At 52.1% G+C, this 13,732-nt stretch overlaps 6 protein-coding genes across 6 annotated transcripts; 2 read left to right on the top strand and 4 right to left on the bottom strand.

Moving 5' to 3' along the window:
* Window positions 1-726: 726 nt before the first annotated feature.
* Window positions 727-987, top strand: CDV56_104514 (uncharacterized protein; the record flags this gene model as incomplete). Its single annotated transcript, XM_026758133.1, has 2 exons — window positions 727-869; window positions 915-987. Coding segments are annotated over 2 exons (216 nt in total), but the record flags the coding sequence as incomplete, so codon positions are not given.
* A 111-nt stretch (window positions 988-1,098) lies between these two features.
* On the bottom strand, window positions 1,099-2,256 carry CDV56_104393 (pectate lyase family protein; the record flags this gene model as incomplete). Its single annotated transcript, XM_026758012.1, has 5 exons — window positions 1,099-1,563; window positions 1,609-1,694; window positions 1,742-1,827; window positions 1,876-2,102; window positions 2,152-2,256. 5 exons carry the CDS (start codon window positions 2,254-2,256, stop codon window positions 1,099-1,101), a joined length of 969 nt encoding a protein of 322 aa, XP_026610755.1.
* A 1,436-nt stretch (window positions 2,257-3,692) lies between these two features.
* Window positions 3,693-5,070, bottom strand: CDV56_104110 (FAD-dependent oxidoreductase; the record flags this gene model as incomplete). Its single annotated transcript, XM_026757729.1, has 2 exons — window positions 3,693-4,046; window positions 4,096-5,070. The coding sequence occupies 2 exons, from the start codon at window positions 5,068-5,070 to the stop codon at window positions 3,693-3,695; spliced, it is 1,329 nt and encodes a 442-aa protein (XP_026610754.1).
* A 1,431-nt stretch (window positions 5,071-6,501) lies between these two features.
* CDV56_103793 (putative MFS multidrug transporter) lies at window positions 6,502-8,275 on the bottom strand (the record flags this gene model as incomplete). Its single annotated transcript, XM_026757412.1, has 6 exons — window positions 6,502-6,596; window positions 6,673-6,846; window positions 6,910-7,467; window positions 7,518-7,802; window positions 7,871-8,116; window positions 8,176-8,275. The coding sequence occupies 6 exons, from the start codon at window positions 8,273-8,275 to the stop codon at window positions 6,502-6,504; spliced, it is 1,458 nt and encodes a 485-aa protein (XP_026610753.1).
* A 1,069-nt stretch (window positions 8,276-9,344) lies between these two features.
* CDV56_103638 (nuclear transport factor 2 family protein) lies at window positions 9,345-9,731 on the bottom strand (the record flags this gene model as incomplete). Its single annotated transcript, XM_026757257.1, has 1 exon — window positions 9,345-9,731. One exon carries the CDS (start codon window positions 9,729-9,731, stop codon window positions 9,345-9,347), a length of 387 nt encoding a protein of 128 aa, XP_026610752.1.
* Window positions 9,732-10,915: 1,184 nt separating this feature from the next.
* Window positions 10,916-12,912, top strand: CDV56_103307 (uncharacterized protein; the record flags this gene model as incomplete). Its single annotated transcript, XM_026756926.1, has 6 exons — window positions 10,916-11,368; window positions 11,707-12,114; window positions 12,188-12,493; window positions 12,550-12,633; window positions 12,769-12,831; window positions 12,877-12,912. 6 exons carry the CDS (start codon window positions 10,916-10,918, stop codon window positions 12,910-12,912), a joined length of 1,350 nt encoding a protein of 449 aa, XP_026610751.1.
* Between the last annotated feature and the right edge of the window lie 820 nt (window positions 12,913-13,732).

Here is a 13,732-nt window from a genome sequence, read left to right as displayed (position 1 = left end):
GTCTACCCCGACCCCCGCCCCGGCGGCTACAACGGCACCCTCCAATGCGGCATCTACAAGCCCACAACCGTCATCAGCGCCTCCTACGGCCAAGCCGAGGCCGACCTCCCCCCCGCCTACACCAAGCGGCAATGCAACGAGTTCCTGAAGCTCGGGCTCCAGGGCCACTCCATCCTCTTCGCGTCGGGCGACTACGGCGTCGCCTCCTTCCCCGGCGACGGCTCCTCCACCGGCTGCCTGGGCCCCGACGGCCGCATCTTCAACCCGCAGTACCCCTCCAACTGCCCCTACGTGACCTCCGTCGGCGGCACCATGCTCTCCCCGGAGCAGACCGCCACCGACGCGGAAAGCGTCATGCACGTCGACCTAGGCGGGTCCGCAAGCAACTTCTCCACGGCGGGCGGGTTCTCGAACTACTTCGCCCGCCCGGCGTACCAGGCCGCTGCCGTCGAGACCTACTTCCGGCGCGCGCGGCCCCCCTACCCGTTCTACACCCAGCTCAACGTGGACGTCACCGCGACAACGGGGCTGTATAACCGGGTTGGGCGGGCGTATCCGGACGTCGCGGCCAACGGGGCGCGCTTCCCGGCGTTTATGGGCGGGGAGCTGTACCATTTCTACGGGTCGAGTCTGGCGGCGCCGTTGTTTGCGTCGGTGCTGAATCTGGTGCGTCCGGTCCGGTCCTTTGTTCTTGTGCCTGTGTGGAAACTGACCAACCGTGTGTAGATCAATGAGGAGCGGTTGGCGGTTGGGAAGGGGCCGGTTGGGTTTGTGAACCCCGTGCTGTATGCGCATCCCGAGGTGTTGAATGATGTTACCAATGGGACGAATGTGGGGTGTGGCTCGGAGGGCTTCAGTGCCATCAAGGGGTATGTTTCCTGCATTGTCTTACGAGGGAAAGCTGACAGGAGCAGATGGGACCCGGCGACGGGGCTGGGAACGCCGAACTACCCCAAGATGAAGAAGTTGTTCTTGTCGTTGCCATAGTAGCGACAGTCCAACAGAGGAACCTAGGTTGATTGCAATGCGCGCGCGACGCAAAGGAGCGAAAGAAGTAATCAACTATGTACATAGCAGCTATTGCCATCCTGCCAGATGCTAAAAGGTCAGAGTCTGGCCGGCGGTTCCAACAACGGCGGCCTTGACCTTGCTGGATCCGAGCAGAGAGTACGAGTATGGAACGCTGGTCAGGGTACCCGCCAGGGCAGTGTTCGAGGCACCCCCAAAGTCATTGTCTCTGGCGACGGCGTAGCCCGCGTCGGTGGAGTACAGGGGCTTGCTGGAGCCGACGAACTGGTTGGACTCGACGAGCACCTGGGCGCCGTCGCGGGTGTTGATGCCGTCGCTGACGCTCTCGAAGTAGCTGTTGTAGATGTGGCCGGTGCCGAAGCGGAGGGAGGGGGCGCGGGAGTTGATGTTGCGCCAGTAGTTATTGGCGTAGGTAACGCGCAGGTGGCCGGTGTCCTCGTCACCGTTGTTGTCGGAGTGGCCGACCAGGGACGCCTTCCAGTGGTCGTGGATATAGCTGTTGGAGACGGTCACGTAGTCGGCGGCGTGGGTGAGCTGCAGTTGTCAGTATTGCATCGCCCGGCGACTGGGGAGACGTACATCAATCAGACCGTCGTAGTAGTCCTTGTCGTGGTCACGGTCAGAGGAGACGTCGACGTGGTCGATCCAGACGTTGTTGGAGTATTCTTTCATATCATTAGTTGAGTACCTTCATCATGAAAGAGATACATACGAACGCCAATGGCATCTCCATTGTCAGCCAGAACCTTCTTGACACCCAGGTTCCGGATGATCACGTTGGACTTCTTCTTGACCAAACTGTCTCAATTAGCCAAGCCCAGACAAGTGCAGAAGGTACGTGTATACAGGCCGAATCCCTCGAGAACCGCGTTGGAATCCTTGCCGATGATGCTGGTGTTGCTGCCAACCTTGACCTGGTCGGCCGTCTGCTTGATGTTGCCGCTGACATAGACCACCTTCTTGCTATCGCTGGAGACGGCAGAGGTGAAGGCTGCGTACGAGGAGACGGTGGTCGTGGTACCGCCGGCACCACCGGTGGTGCCTCCGTTCAAGCTGGCGTAACCAAAGGCGGCCTGTCAGGTCAGCATGTGGCAATAGTCTCAGCCAGGAAATGGAGCATACATCGTTGGCGCTAGCCCGCTTGTTCAATGGATTGGTGGTAGCAGTCGGAGCAGCCAGGGCCAGTCCAGACAGACCGCCAGCGACAAGAGCAGCGAAGAACTTCATGATTGCTATGTGGAAAAAAAGCAAGTACCAGACTTGACGAGCGAAGAGAAGATAGATGGAAAGGAACTGAAGAGAGCGCAGAAGAATCAAGACCAAGCCTGTTGAGCCTGAAGAATCAAACCCCATTCCAGGCGGCCTCGTGGAGGTTTATATACCCTGGGAACCGCTACATTTCCCAATCGGGCAATGCACCCAGTATAGCTCAGACACGCTGCTCAAACTGCAACAACACGCAAACACCGGTTCCTCTTGGCGCAATTCTTGGCCCTGGCATCCCTCCAAGACCACCGTGCAAGAACCGTCTCCATAGGTGGACGGACTCCCCGCGATCAGCGTCACACGACTCCAGATTCGGCCAGGACGAAGCCATATGGCAGAAAATAATTTCCGTCCGCTGGAGGCTGTCACACACAGCCGCCAAGCCAGCCGGCAGTCGACACAATCCCTGAAAAGGGTCTCACCAGGTTCGGATCATCGTCAACGCAGAAGCCAAGGCTGGAGATTCGGCGGGGTAGAAGCTACAGAAGTTACCCTGCTAGACTGCTTCGAGTCCGGACAGCGCCGGAATGACTCTCGACTGCGTCGCGCATGGAGTGATCCGGCATTCGATCTGCACGCAAAATATCCACAAATGACGCGGTTGTGTTTCAAAGCTTGTCGGGGCAGTTCATTGCCAAGAAAGCCGGGGTTTCAGCCGCTGTATTGGCATTGTCGGAAAGGAGGTGTTGAAAGTTGACGCTGATGAGCGCTTTACATGAGAGAGACGGTATTTTCCATCAATTGTTTGTGAAATCCCCCGAAAATGAGTTTCCATGACGAATCTGATCGCGATGAGATCGGGGTCCGAGGATGATTGACGCGAGGGAATCTACGCGACAGGTGGAAATTGAGGACTCGTATGGCATGGAATGTCCGAGAATAAATCAATCCGGGGTCAAAGAGCTGATGACAACAGTAGAGGTGTGGATGGCATATTGCTACATACTGCACAGAATCTTGAAGCCAGAATAGATGGAACAATCGCAACCGGACAAATACTACTGTCAACAGATCAATAAGAAACAGGGGCTTTGCCAAGTCAACCCGAAAGTCCTGCTCACGACTGACTCGTGGAGATTTGAAATATATGCTGCTAATCTGGCACATACTATGGTGCTATTCTCATCGAGTAATCCTTAGAAATTCTCATCAATGTCTCTTGGTGCTCGTGCAATGTCTCCTCGTATTCGTAATGATTCCCAAAAGATGCAATACTCACACACAACATTCAACAACAGCCGAATAACGACAAATGATGATACACAGATCCATGCAATGCAATGCAATATGTCCCAATCCAAGGTCCTATGACCATATGCAAGATATGCAAGATTTCTGCCGTCCGAACATGTCCCAAACACCAACCAGCAAACTCCAGTACCGCATGCTTCCATCGTCTATAGATGATAGTCCTTTTCAAACGAATATAGCGAGTCCTGCTCCTCCACCGGCATCGGAATGCTGATCTTGGTCGCGTCAAACTCCCACGCCGCCTCGCGAGCCTCCTTCGAATTGCGGATATAGAAAGGCAGCGTCCACTCACGCAGCCGTCCCTCCAACAGACCCATGTCCTTGTGCTTTTCCCACATCCGCCGAGAGGACTTGAAAGCTTCGTTGACCGTCTCCCGTCGGAGGTCCTCGTAGGCTTTGAATGCTTCCGTCAGCGGTTCGTCGCGGTAGCGAGCCAGAATCCGCGAAAACACAATCGCATCATCGAGCGCATATGCCGCTGATTCATCGCGTGGTGGCATCTATATCCACAATTAGCTTGAGCACACGTTCCGGATCGAGATCACATACCGCATGTGCTGCGTCTCCCAGCAGGATCGCTCGCTGTGTGTGCCACCGCCCTCCAGGCCGAACCTGGTACACGGGGTACAACATCCATTCCGCCGGGGTATTGATCATCTCGCGGATGCACGGAATCCCCGACTTGCCGAATCGATCCTGCATCTCCTCCTGCAGGGCTTTCCGGATGGCATGCTGCTTCCGCCAGTCCTGGCCGGCTTCGATCCGGTACCGGGGGAGCAACTCCTCGGCAAACTGCACAATGGCCGCGAGGAAAATCTCCTCGTGCTCGCGGTCGCAGTAGCTCGCCAGTAACGTGCCATGCCGGGAGATATTCATCGACGTCGACCGGAAGTGCACGCGGGACTTGAGCGTCTTGGCATCGACAACGCCCTGCAGGAACGAGATCCCCGTGTACTCGGACGGAGACTCGGGCGCGACCCATTGCGTCCGTGTGGCCGAGTGCACGCCATCACACCCCAAGACGAGATCTCCCGCGGCCGTCGTGCCGTCCTGGAAGTACAGGATGGCTTCGTCCCCAGTCTCTTCGCCCTTGGCCAGTTTCTTGCCGAAGACGATCTCGATATTCCGGGTCCGCTCGACGACCGCCAGCATCGCGACCGAGAGGATAATCCGCATCACCCGGCGGCCCTTGTATCCGTTGTACCCTTGGCCCTGGTCATGTGTAAAGTCAATCGACCCCAACGACCTTCCTGACCGGCAGGAAAAGAACTGAATGGCATCGACGTCGGCTCCGCCTTCTACGCCCAACCGGTCCAGTTCCGCAAGCACTCCGAGCTGGTCGAGGTGACGCTGAGCGACGGGGGTGAGGTTGATGGCACCTCCGGAGGTGGAGAGGATGTCATGGCGTTCAAAGACGGTGATCTTCAGGTCCGGAACGAACGGGGTCAGCTCCTTCGAGATGGCAAGAGCACTAGCGATGCCCGCAATGCCGGCCCCGACGATCAAAATCCTTTGGGGAGGCATGGCGTGAGAATATGGTATGGTATGATCGGATGGTCAGAGTCAAGGCGTTGGCAGAAATAAAAAATAAAGTAAGCAAGACCCTTTGAGCGGGGCTACTGTCTTATTTCATATTCCGATTTCTCTACTAGACTAGCGGATGTCAGATCTCGTTGAGAAACAATGATTAGCCGTCGATGAAGGCTATCTTATAAGCCTGATCAATTTCTGCGCTTGTTCTCCGTACCGAGTCTGAAGGAGTGTCGCTGTCTCTCCGGACAAGAAGCCAAACAGGTGGCGCTGGCAGCAGGTCAGTCAGCGTCGCCACAAATGACCTCTGGAAAGTGCAGAGACAATCTGATCTAGAATCTCAAGATGAGTCTCGAAACCGGAGGAGCTTTCGTCGAGGTCGGTGCACGGGTGATCCAGGAACAGGTCACATACGCAATATACGGGGTCCTTTTGCTGTCCCACAAAAGACAATTGACGGGTAAAAAGCTAAAAGTAAATAAAACTCAACTCAATCTCGGCCGGGAATGGAGAGTTCTCGGGGGAATTTACATCATCATCGCATCTGATGCTGATCTGGCGATTCTGCACCCATGGTTTGACGAAATTTTCTTCAGGCACACGCGATAGCAGTCATGGCGCATGCAAGACTGCCGGGATTCTCTTAGTTCGTCTGCCATTCTGCCATAGGCCTCTTAGACCAGGAGTATTGACCACTTACAGCGCCCCAGCTCGACCGTTGACGGGTCAAAGGTTCGATTCGTCTTCCACCGGCCCTTCCGGCCCATACCCGAAGTCCGCGCTTCGGTAGCGTCAAACAAGATTGGCAGTAGCTTTTCCTGTTTTTATCGGTTCTTGATGAAAAAAGACCATCAATCAGGATCAATAGAATCAAGGACGGAGGATCGATTTCATTTTCGTGGATGGATGCCGAGGTTCGCCTACGGAACAGTCCAAGTGTCGATCTATTCTCGTCTTTTTTAAGGGGCGCAATGCGGGTCTCGACTCTCAGGACTTAAGACTTTTCCTTTTCTTTTCAGAGTGGACAGACGTCAGAAATTCGATAGACTAGGGAAGTCCATGAGGTTGTGCTTCCCCAACTCATCAGTCTATCTTCCTTAGACTTTCAAAGTCAATTATTGTTCCTTCGTTTCGGACTCATGCATGTCTATTCATGCATTTGTTTCTTTGCTTGAGCAGTCCCACCGTCACCAAGCCGGACTTGATCCGTCGTTGATTATGCTGCAGGTCACCGTCAAAGGAAGTCGACTGTGGAGCTCCATGCGGTCTATAGACACCTAGTCTATCTACTCGGTACAGGAATTCGAGTAATATATTACACACTCTGTACGGAGTACACCAGTTCTCTACGGTGGCAGGGGGGAATTGCCATTGCTGAATGTGGAACGCTCGTTTCACACAGATTGACAACAATGACATAAATCACTAAAGTAGATCCGGTTCAAGGCTCCCATGGTTGACATGCGCCTTTGACCCAAGATTCCAATAAGTATTGACCCCGGAAACAGCGCACATTGCCGCTAAGGAAAAGCCAATTAGCAGTGCATCGCCACACAACGGAGTACCCGTAGAGAAATCTTCTATGTCATGACTTACCGATCACACTGGTCATTTCGTAATATCCAATCTGCTCCGCCATGTAGCCTGAAAGGATAGGCCCGAAGAAAGCTCCGATGGTCCAGCTCATGCTGCAAATCGACATGGCCCTGGAGTACCCGCCATTGGGTCCGAATATGCCAGGGTGTCGTTTCTCGATTTCGTCAACGGTCGCTACTCAAGATGAAACAGATTAGACCAAGGAAGGACCGCTGATGATGATCGACGCTGACTTACTGGTAGCTTCAATTATGCCAACGCCGTTCAGCAGAACCGATACGATTCCCACGGCCGTAACATCCACAGCATAGATGATCGGGCCCCTCTGGCCTTGATTTGCCCACGGGAAACGCTCATCACCTGGCATCCCCAGCAGCCACAGCAGAGGCGCCAAGGCCAGAAAACCGACCGTGGTAGGGATCCGTGTCCCAACGCGGTCCTTCAACCAGCCACAAAGGGGACTGAGCGCAATGCCTGGACCTTGCAAGGCCAGAAACATCAGGCCCGCCGGCATACTATCCCAATCGAACGCATCACGGACGTGCAGCGGAAGAGTCGTGTCGAAGCTGGAGATCAATATCGCAAAGGCAAAATAGCCCAGTACCCCGCTCACGAATCGACGGTGTCGAAACATGTACACGTAGAATTGTAGACCTGTCTTCTCGCCAATTGTCTCAGGTAAAGCCGTGGCGCGAGAGGCGGCCGATGTGTCATTGTCCGGGTGGAAAAGCGGCGCGTTTTCCTCGAGTGTGTCGTCCTCCACAAGGGAAGAATCCGATTGCTTCTCTGCAGAATCTAAATCAGAATCAAGTCCTATGAAACTTGAACCTCATCCAATCGCTTACCTCTCTTCCTCCGGGGATTCTCCAGCATGAGCAGACGCAAAACGATATCCCCAAGAAGGATTGCAAAAGCGCTGGCCCAAGCCGTCCAATAACCGCCTATTTTGAACAGCACACCTGACACCATGGGCCCTGCGGACAGGCCTACAGCCGCAGCCACGGAGATGATACCGTATATCATGCCCAGACGCTTCGAGTCGACACTGTCGGCTATTGTTGCATATCCCACCACCCACATGAACGAGCTGGCGATGGCTTGAATAAACCGGCCAATGAAAACGTCGACCACTACGATACCACGGACCTGTCAGCCTGGGTTGACGAGACACCTCACATCCGATCGAGACATCACCCACCCGACGTCGCCAGAGCCAAATATACCGAGCCCAGGAGGGCGGCCACCAACGCCGTCAGCAGCCAGACTCGCTTGGACGCCGACTTATCAGCATAGTGCCCAATGAACGGGTTCAGCACGACGGCTACAAGGGCACTTTCGGACAGTAACGCGAAGCTGATACGTTGAGTCAGAGAGGCGTCTAGACCGAGGCGATCTTCAACCACGTAGGGGAGAATAGGGACGAGGAACGTATATAGGAATGTGTCTAGTGTTGACGCGATGTGTTAGCTAGAGCAGCTCCGCTTATCGGACGCCCAGACTTACCCGTGAACAAGGCCATTGCCATGGCGGCGACGATGAACCACGAGGAGGAGCGCCATTCCTGACCCCAATTGGCCTGGCGGACTGAGGTGAGATTCATCATGAATCTTGGGAATATGAGAGGTTAGAAGAGAAAAGAGACATGGCCTGGAGATAACTGAAAATTCTGAGGATTAGCGAGAGACTCGGCTGCAACGTTGGCCTCGTATTATGATAGCAAACTGCTGGGTTGAGGCCCACTAGGACCCTCGCGAATGAGGGGGTCGACTGCATGATTGGTTTGATCAACTTCTTTTTCGTTTCAATCGTCTCAATCATCTCGAATAATAATGTGATTGTAATTGCATGCACCAATGTGAGGGATTGGTCTGATGAGTCAATATGAGTCGATGACATTGGCTTATTGAGTCATCGGTGGCTCACTAGGGATCCTAGTGTAAATTCTTTTAAATCGATATAGAGCTATTCTCTGATGCCTAAGACATCAATTGGGACGATGGCTCAGTTGGGAGAGCGTCAGACTGAAGTCAACTTCGTCAAGGCATCTGAAGGTCCCCGGTTCGATCCCGGGTCGTCCCATTTTTGTTTTTCAGGTTGTCCCTCTTCAACAACAAGTCTACTTCTTTTTTGTATGAACACTTCAAAGATAGTAAGTAGAGCTTGATGCTTTATTTGTGCGCAATAGGCGGTTTTATGCAATGATGGTTACACAATCACATCATCTGGGTCCGGCTCTGACTACGCCACGTAGACGTCAATCCACATGAGGTTATTTCAATATAAGTTCTAACTTAAAATGCATAATAGAACGAAGACTGTGCTGATTACTTCTGCTATTATAATTATGAGTGTCTTCATGGTCGTCGACATTTCGCAGAAAGCAAAACATAAACATATTTGGAGCGACGTCTGATCTTTAACCAATTAAATGTCCCTCCCTCTTAGGATATTTTCATGTTCTCTCGCCTCTGAATATCCTACAGTTGTAGCTAGCAGCTCATAATGATCGGTTGTAAGAATCGCATTCGTAGCTCATCCAGCCATCAAACACGAAAGTAACATATATCGCTCACATCGTCGGTATCAAGCAATCATAATAACACAAAGCATAACCTCATCAAGGAATATATAAAGAATGGCGACAACTGCCTCGGAACCCTGAACGCGGCAAGTTACACCAATGTCTCCTGGTGACATATGATCCGCCACTCTCCATCCGAAGCCTGCTGCCACGTTGTCGAGCCATTCGCACGGTACGTCTTGGATCCTCTGGTAGCTGTAAGCCTGTATGTAACCGTCCCCGCCATCAGATCGATAATGATCACCCGCACTTCATCCAGGGAGTAGGTATCGAATCGGTGGAATGGGGGCTTGACGGCATCCTGGATCTTGTTCTCGCCCTCCAGGGTCAAGATAGGTGTCTGAGGGAAGATCATGTTGACTTCTTCGTGGGCGAGTTTCTCGATAGCCGGCCCGGGGTCTGCTGAGGTCAAGGCGGTCCACAGAGCGCGCTCTTTGATGAGGAGGTCCTCCCGAATACGATCGTGCATGGAAGGCATGGCGACTGATGGAATTTGACTGTGATGAAGGAGTCAGCGGTATTGACCGTTGCAAATGAATCGAGGAATCTGCAGACGTACACTGCTGGTGGAGGGAGTCGGGGTATTTGTTGAAGTGGGCGTAAGGGAGTCGGGTCCACGTCGACCAGCTAAGTTGGGATGCCGCTCAAGTACGATTATTGTTCCTGTGAGCTATGACAATCGACAAAGACATTCATTCAGCGTTTGTCCGCTTCCATGGATATAAAAGAGGAAGGGAGAAATGGAGTGACGTCATGTGGCTTATCCCCACGTGCATGACGTGGTGTCATCCTCTTTCTTCCCTCCAGTACTCAAAGAATATTTGCTATGATTGAGTTGGATCTTGAGTATTCAATCAGTATGTCAGAATCAGCGCTCCACATGCGTCATCTCCGCTGGTCGGTCGTGTGGGACATGCTTCTCTGTCGAGCCAAGCATTTGACCTAGTCGAGGAGTAGCCGTTAGTCTTCCCAATCTTGAGACAATGCTCGTGCGACAAGCCTAGAGTTGGCTTTGTTATCATGATGAGGGGGTTTTGGCTTTTATCGACCTGGATGAATATGCTATAGCGTGAGAATTCACCATTGGATTTGGCGCGAATCGCTCCTCAGAGAGCGATGGGTGAATCAACCGATCGAAACCGACTATACCCATCACCTTGGAATCATGTGACAAATATCATGAAGATGAAGAACTTGGGGCCACCCCTTGAACTCTCAGATATCACTTTTTGAGTGAATCATGAAAACCGGAGTACGCGGCCGATAACAGTTTGTCTCATCGCAGATAACGCCAAGGGAGCTCCCTTCTTGTAGGATTACTGCCTAAATGCTTGACCTCAAGAGCGTGAGTCCTAAAATAGTGGATGCTAGCCTTCGTGGCGGCGGCCGTCCGATGATATTGCAAGGACGACAAAAGGAGGCGGACCATGCAAAAGAAGTTAAAGATGAGCAGGCGACTGTGGCGGAGTGTTTGTGCTGCTGGAAGGCTCCAATAATCACCAATCAGCCTTGCAGGGATTTCAACGAGGCTGAGCGAGGCATCGACAAGATGCTTCATTCAAAACGAAAAACGAAGCACAGAATCAAAAAAATCCGTTCGTTTCATGAGAGGCACTCGATCACTAAGACTACGGTATTTGATGATATTGTCGCTGGAGATCGATGGATCAAGCGTCTGCCTCTCATCATCGCCAATCTTTCCGTCGTCTACAGTGGAAAAGGGACTTTGCCATTCGCCAAGTGACACTTTACCATGGTCAAGATAATCGCCTGAAATGTTCCCCTGGGGGCTCGATGATTGAGGAGTTTCTGACTTGTTACTCACCCGACTTCGTTCCTCCTCGCCGCTACGAGCTTCTAAGACGTTTCTTGGAACGAACCGGAGCTCGCTCGTTTCCCGAGGCAATTAGATCGTTTCCTGCTGACACACGCATACTCGCGATACTTGATGATCGATGCGATCCCTGTGTGAGCGTCTCACTTCCGAGCGGCGCGAGGTTTCTGCCTCTCAGGCAGTGGGAATCGGACGGCTACATGCAACGTCCTCCAGAGGGGCTGCACATTCACGTTTACGGCGCGGACGCTGAAACGTTACACGTTAACCTGCAAAAGGACGTATGCAAAATATGTGTTTCTTGTTTCCCATTGCTTTCGCTTGTGCTTACGTAAGAACAGCGAAAGGGTGTTGCAGAACGGAGAATAGTGTGAGTCTCTCATTCCCTCGAGCCTGCTTCGAGTCTGTCCTGAGAAAGCTGCAGATACATAGTCAACCTGACTCCTTTGATGGCTTTGGCCTTGATCTCAGGCGTCGCATATATTCATCTTCCGGAACTACGATCCTTTCTTTCTAGACATGTAGCATTCGAGTCCTATATGGGCATTTCCCAGGTGGCTATAGATTGACTTTCACTATTTACGTGACTCAGTTTCTATGATTGGTTCTGACTTATCAGGATCGAGGGTTCGTGTTGGAGTTCCACCTGCCTTACTACGCCCTACGACCTGATCGGCCCGATCTTCGCGATTCCCGAGGACTGCGCAAACATCGATACTTTAGGCCTCCCGGCGAAGAAGAGCAAGATTGCATATATGAGGCTCAACTCTCGCTGATAGTGTTTGGGGTCGATGATTTCTTCTGGGCGGCTTACTTTTGCGAAGATACGTACTTTGCCAACCAGGATCTGGTAGCGAACTGCCTGCAGGATGAGGTAGATGGACCTTCGCTTGGTAGGAGAATGCACAAGTTTCCCATATGGGATCCAAGGTACTACTTTCTGTCGATTCTTGCAACACGGACGGGTCAGATCACGTTAGAATGGACAGTGCTTGTCCAGTCGCTGGAGAACGTCCTGGATCAGCATGTGAGACAGACGCCTTCCTTTTCTTCAGGCACTATGCACAGGGGGAGCTGTGACAAGCTTACTTTGCGTACAGGGGGAAATAGACCAGGAAAATCTGAACATGTTCCTCGAGAACGATCCAACTTTGAAGAAAACTAAGGAGTATACGTGGATACTTTGCACCCTGCGTCGCCTTCGGAATGGTTTAGCACGAGTTATAGCCGCGCTGATTGCATTCGACAACAACAATACGGTTTACTTCGATCTTGACGCGGATGGCCCTCTACAGGACAAGTTTCGCGGTTGTTTCAGTCAGGTACGCCAACACACCGCCGAGCTCGAGGCCTTGCGGATGATACTTGAACAGCGCATCGAGATTATGGAGAAGATGTCTGGCGTCGTAAGTAGAAGTTCTCGCCAGCTCGACGCGCAACTGATGACTCATATGCATATAAGTTGGTCAATGCCTCATCACTCGCAGAAAGTATCACTGCCACCCGTCAAGGCGACAATATCAGACTCCTCACTTATATCACCATTGTAAGGGTTGTCCCCCGCACAAGGGTATAACAGAGCTGAAATTATTACAAGATCTATCTACCTGTGACTCTCGTGACGGTCTGCCGATCCTGCTCCCGTTCTGGCTGGAATCCCGGAACACTAATAATATTGTAGGGCGCATTCAGCATGAATCAAGTCGCCAATGAGGTTGCCTGGTGGAAATACTGGGTCTCTGTGGTATGTCTAACATGCCTGACTGTTGCTGCAGCGTTCGGATCACAGATTCTGGTCCCTTGTCTGAGAAAATCGACAGCTTGATGTGAAACCCGATAGATAAAGTTGAAAGAGAATGTCTCAGTGCATTTGCCCTGTCTCTACTCCTCCTTTGGTCTATGTAGCCTACCTAACCGGCATGCAGTTTGAACATACTATATGGTTACACCCATTACATCTTGGCTGTTCATTGTAAACCTTTGGGCCATCACCACACTGGCACTGGGAAATGTAAGCTTAGGGTATACAATTGCTATAGTATAGACCTGATGACACTTACACAGATATACATGTAGGTGTATGTGGTGAATGGGCATAAAGTGTATCCGGGAGCCTGACATTCTGCACATCTTTCATGGCTGCATCTTGAGCATTTACTGTTTGCTGCTTCGTTGAACGTACGGCAGGTGGAGTCGCACTGTATCATTATCTGTTATTAACGTCCAAAATTTCAAAAGAAGGCATATACACAATAGGAATGACTTACGCAGGTCCAGTCACTCTTTGCCTGCTTAATGAATGAGCTCTCGATCGGATCAAACAACCCCACCTGAGCCACCTCGTTCCGCTGTAGCTGTCGAAGGCAGCGCATGGTGCCGGTGATATCCATCAATACAAGTGAACCAGACCACTGATGAGAGCAAAACACCTCGAGAACACGCTGATCGAGCACAATTGTATGATTTGAGAATTTCCCAGATTAAATATCGTTGGAAGACTTGGGCTCCGTTCAGGCTGTGCGCTGCGCAGGGCTGGATTCCGTTCTTGCGGGCTGATTCGGCCAACGTATGCATTGGCTGCTGCGCCACTGCTCGCTATTCGCTACGGCCAATAATACAGTGTCCGTGGTTCAACTCGTTGTACG

Source organism: Aspergillus thermomutatus (genome assembly GCF_002237265.1).
Source record: "Aspergillus thermomutatus strain HMR AF 39 chromosome Unknown NODE_281, whole genome shotgun sequence".
NCBI classification, from domain to species: Eukaryota; Fungi; Ascomycota; class Eurotiomycetes; order Eurotiales; family Aspergillaceae; genus Aspergillus; species Aspergillus thermomutatus.
The sequence above is the reverse complement of the archived record's forward strand: the minus strand, read 5'-3'. Positions and strand labels throughout refer to the sequence as shown.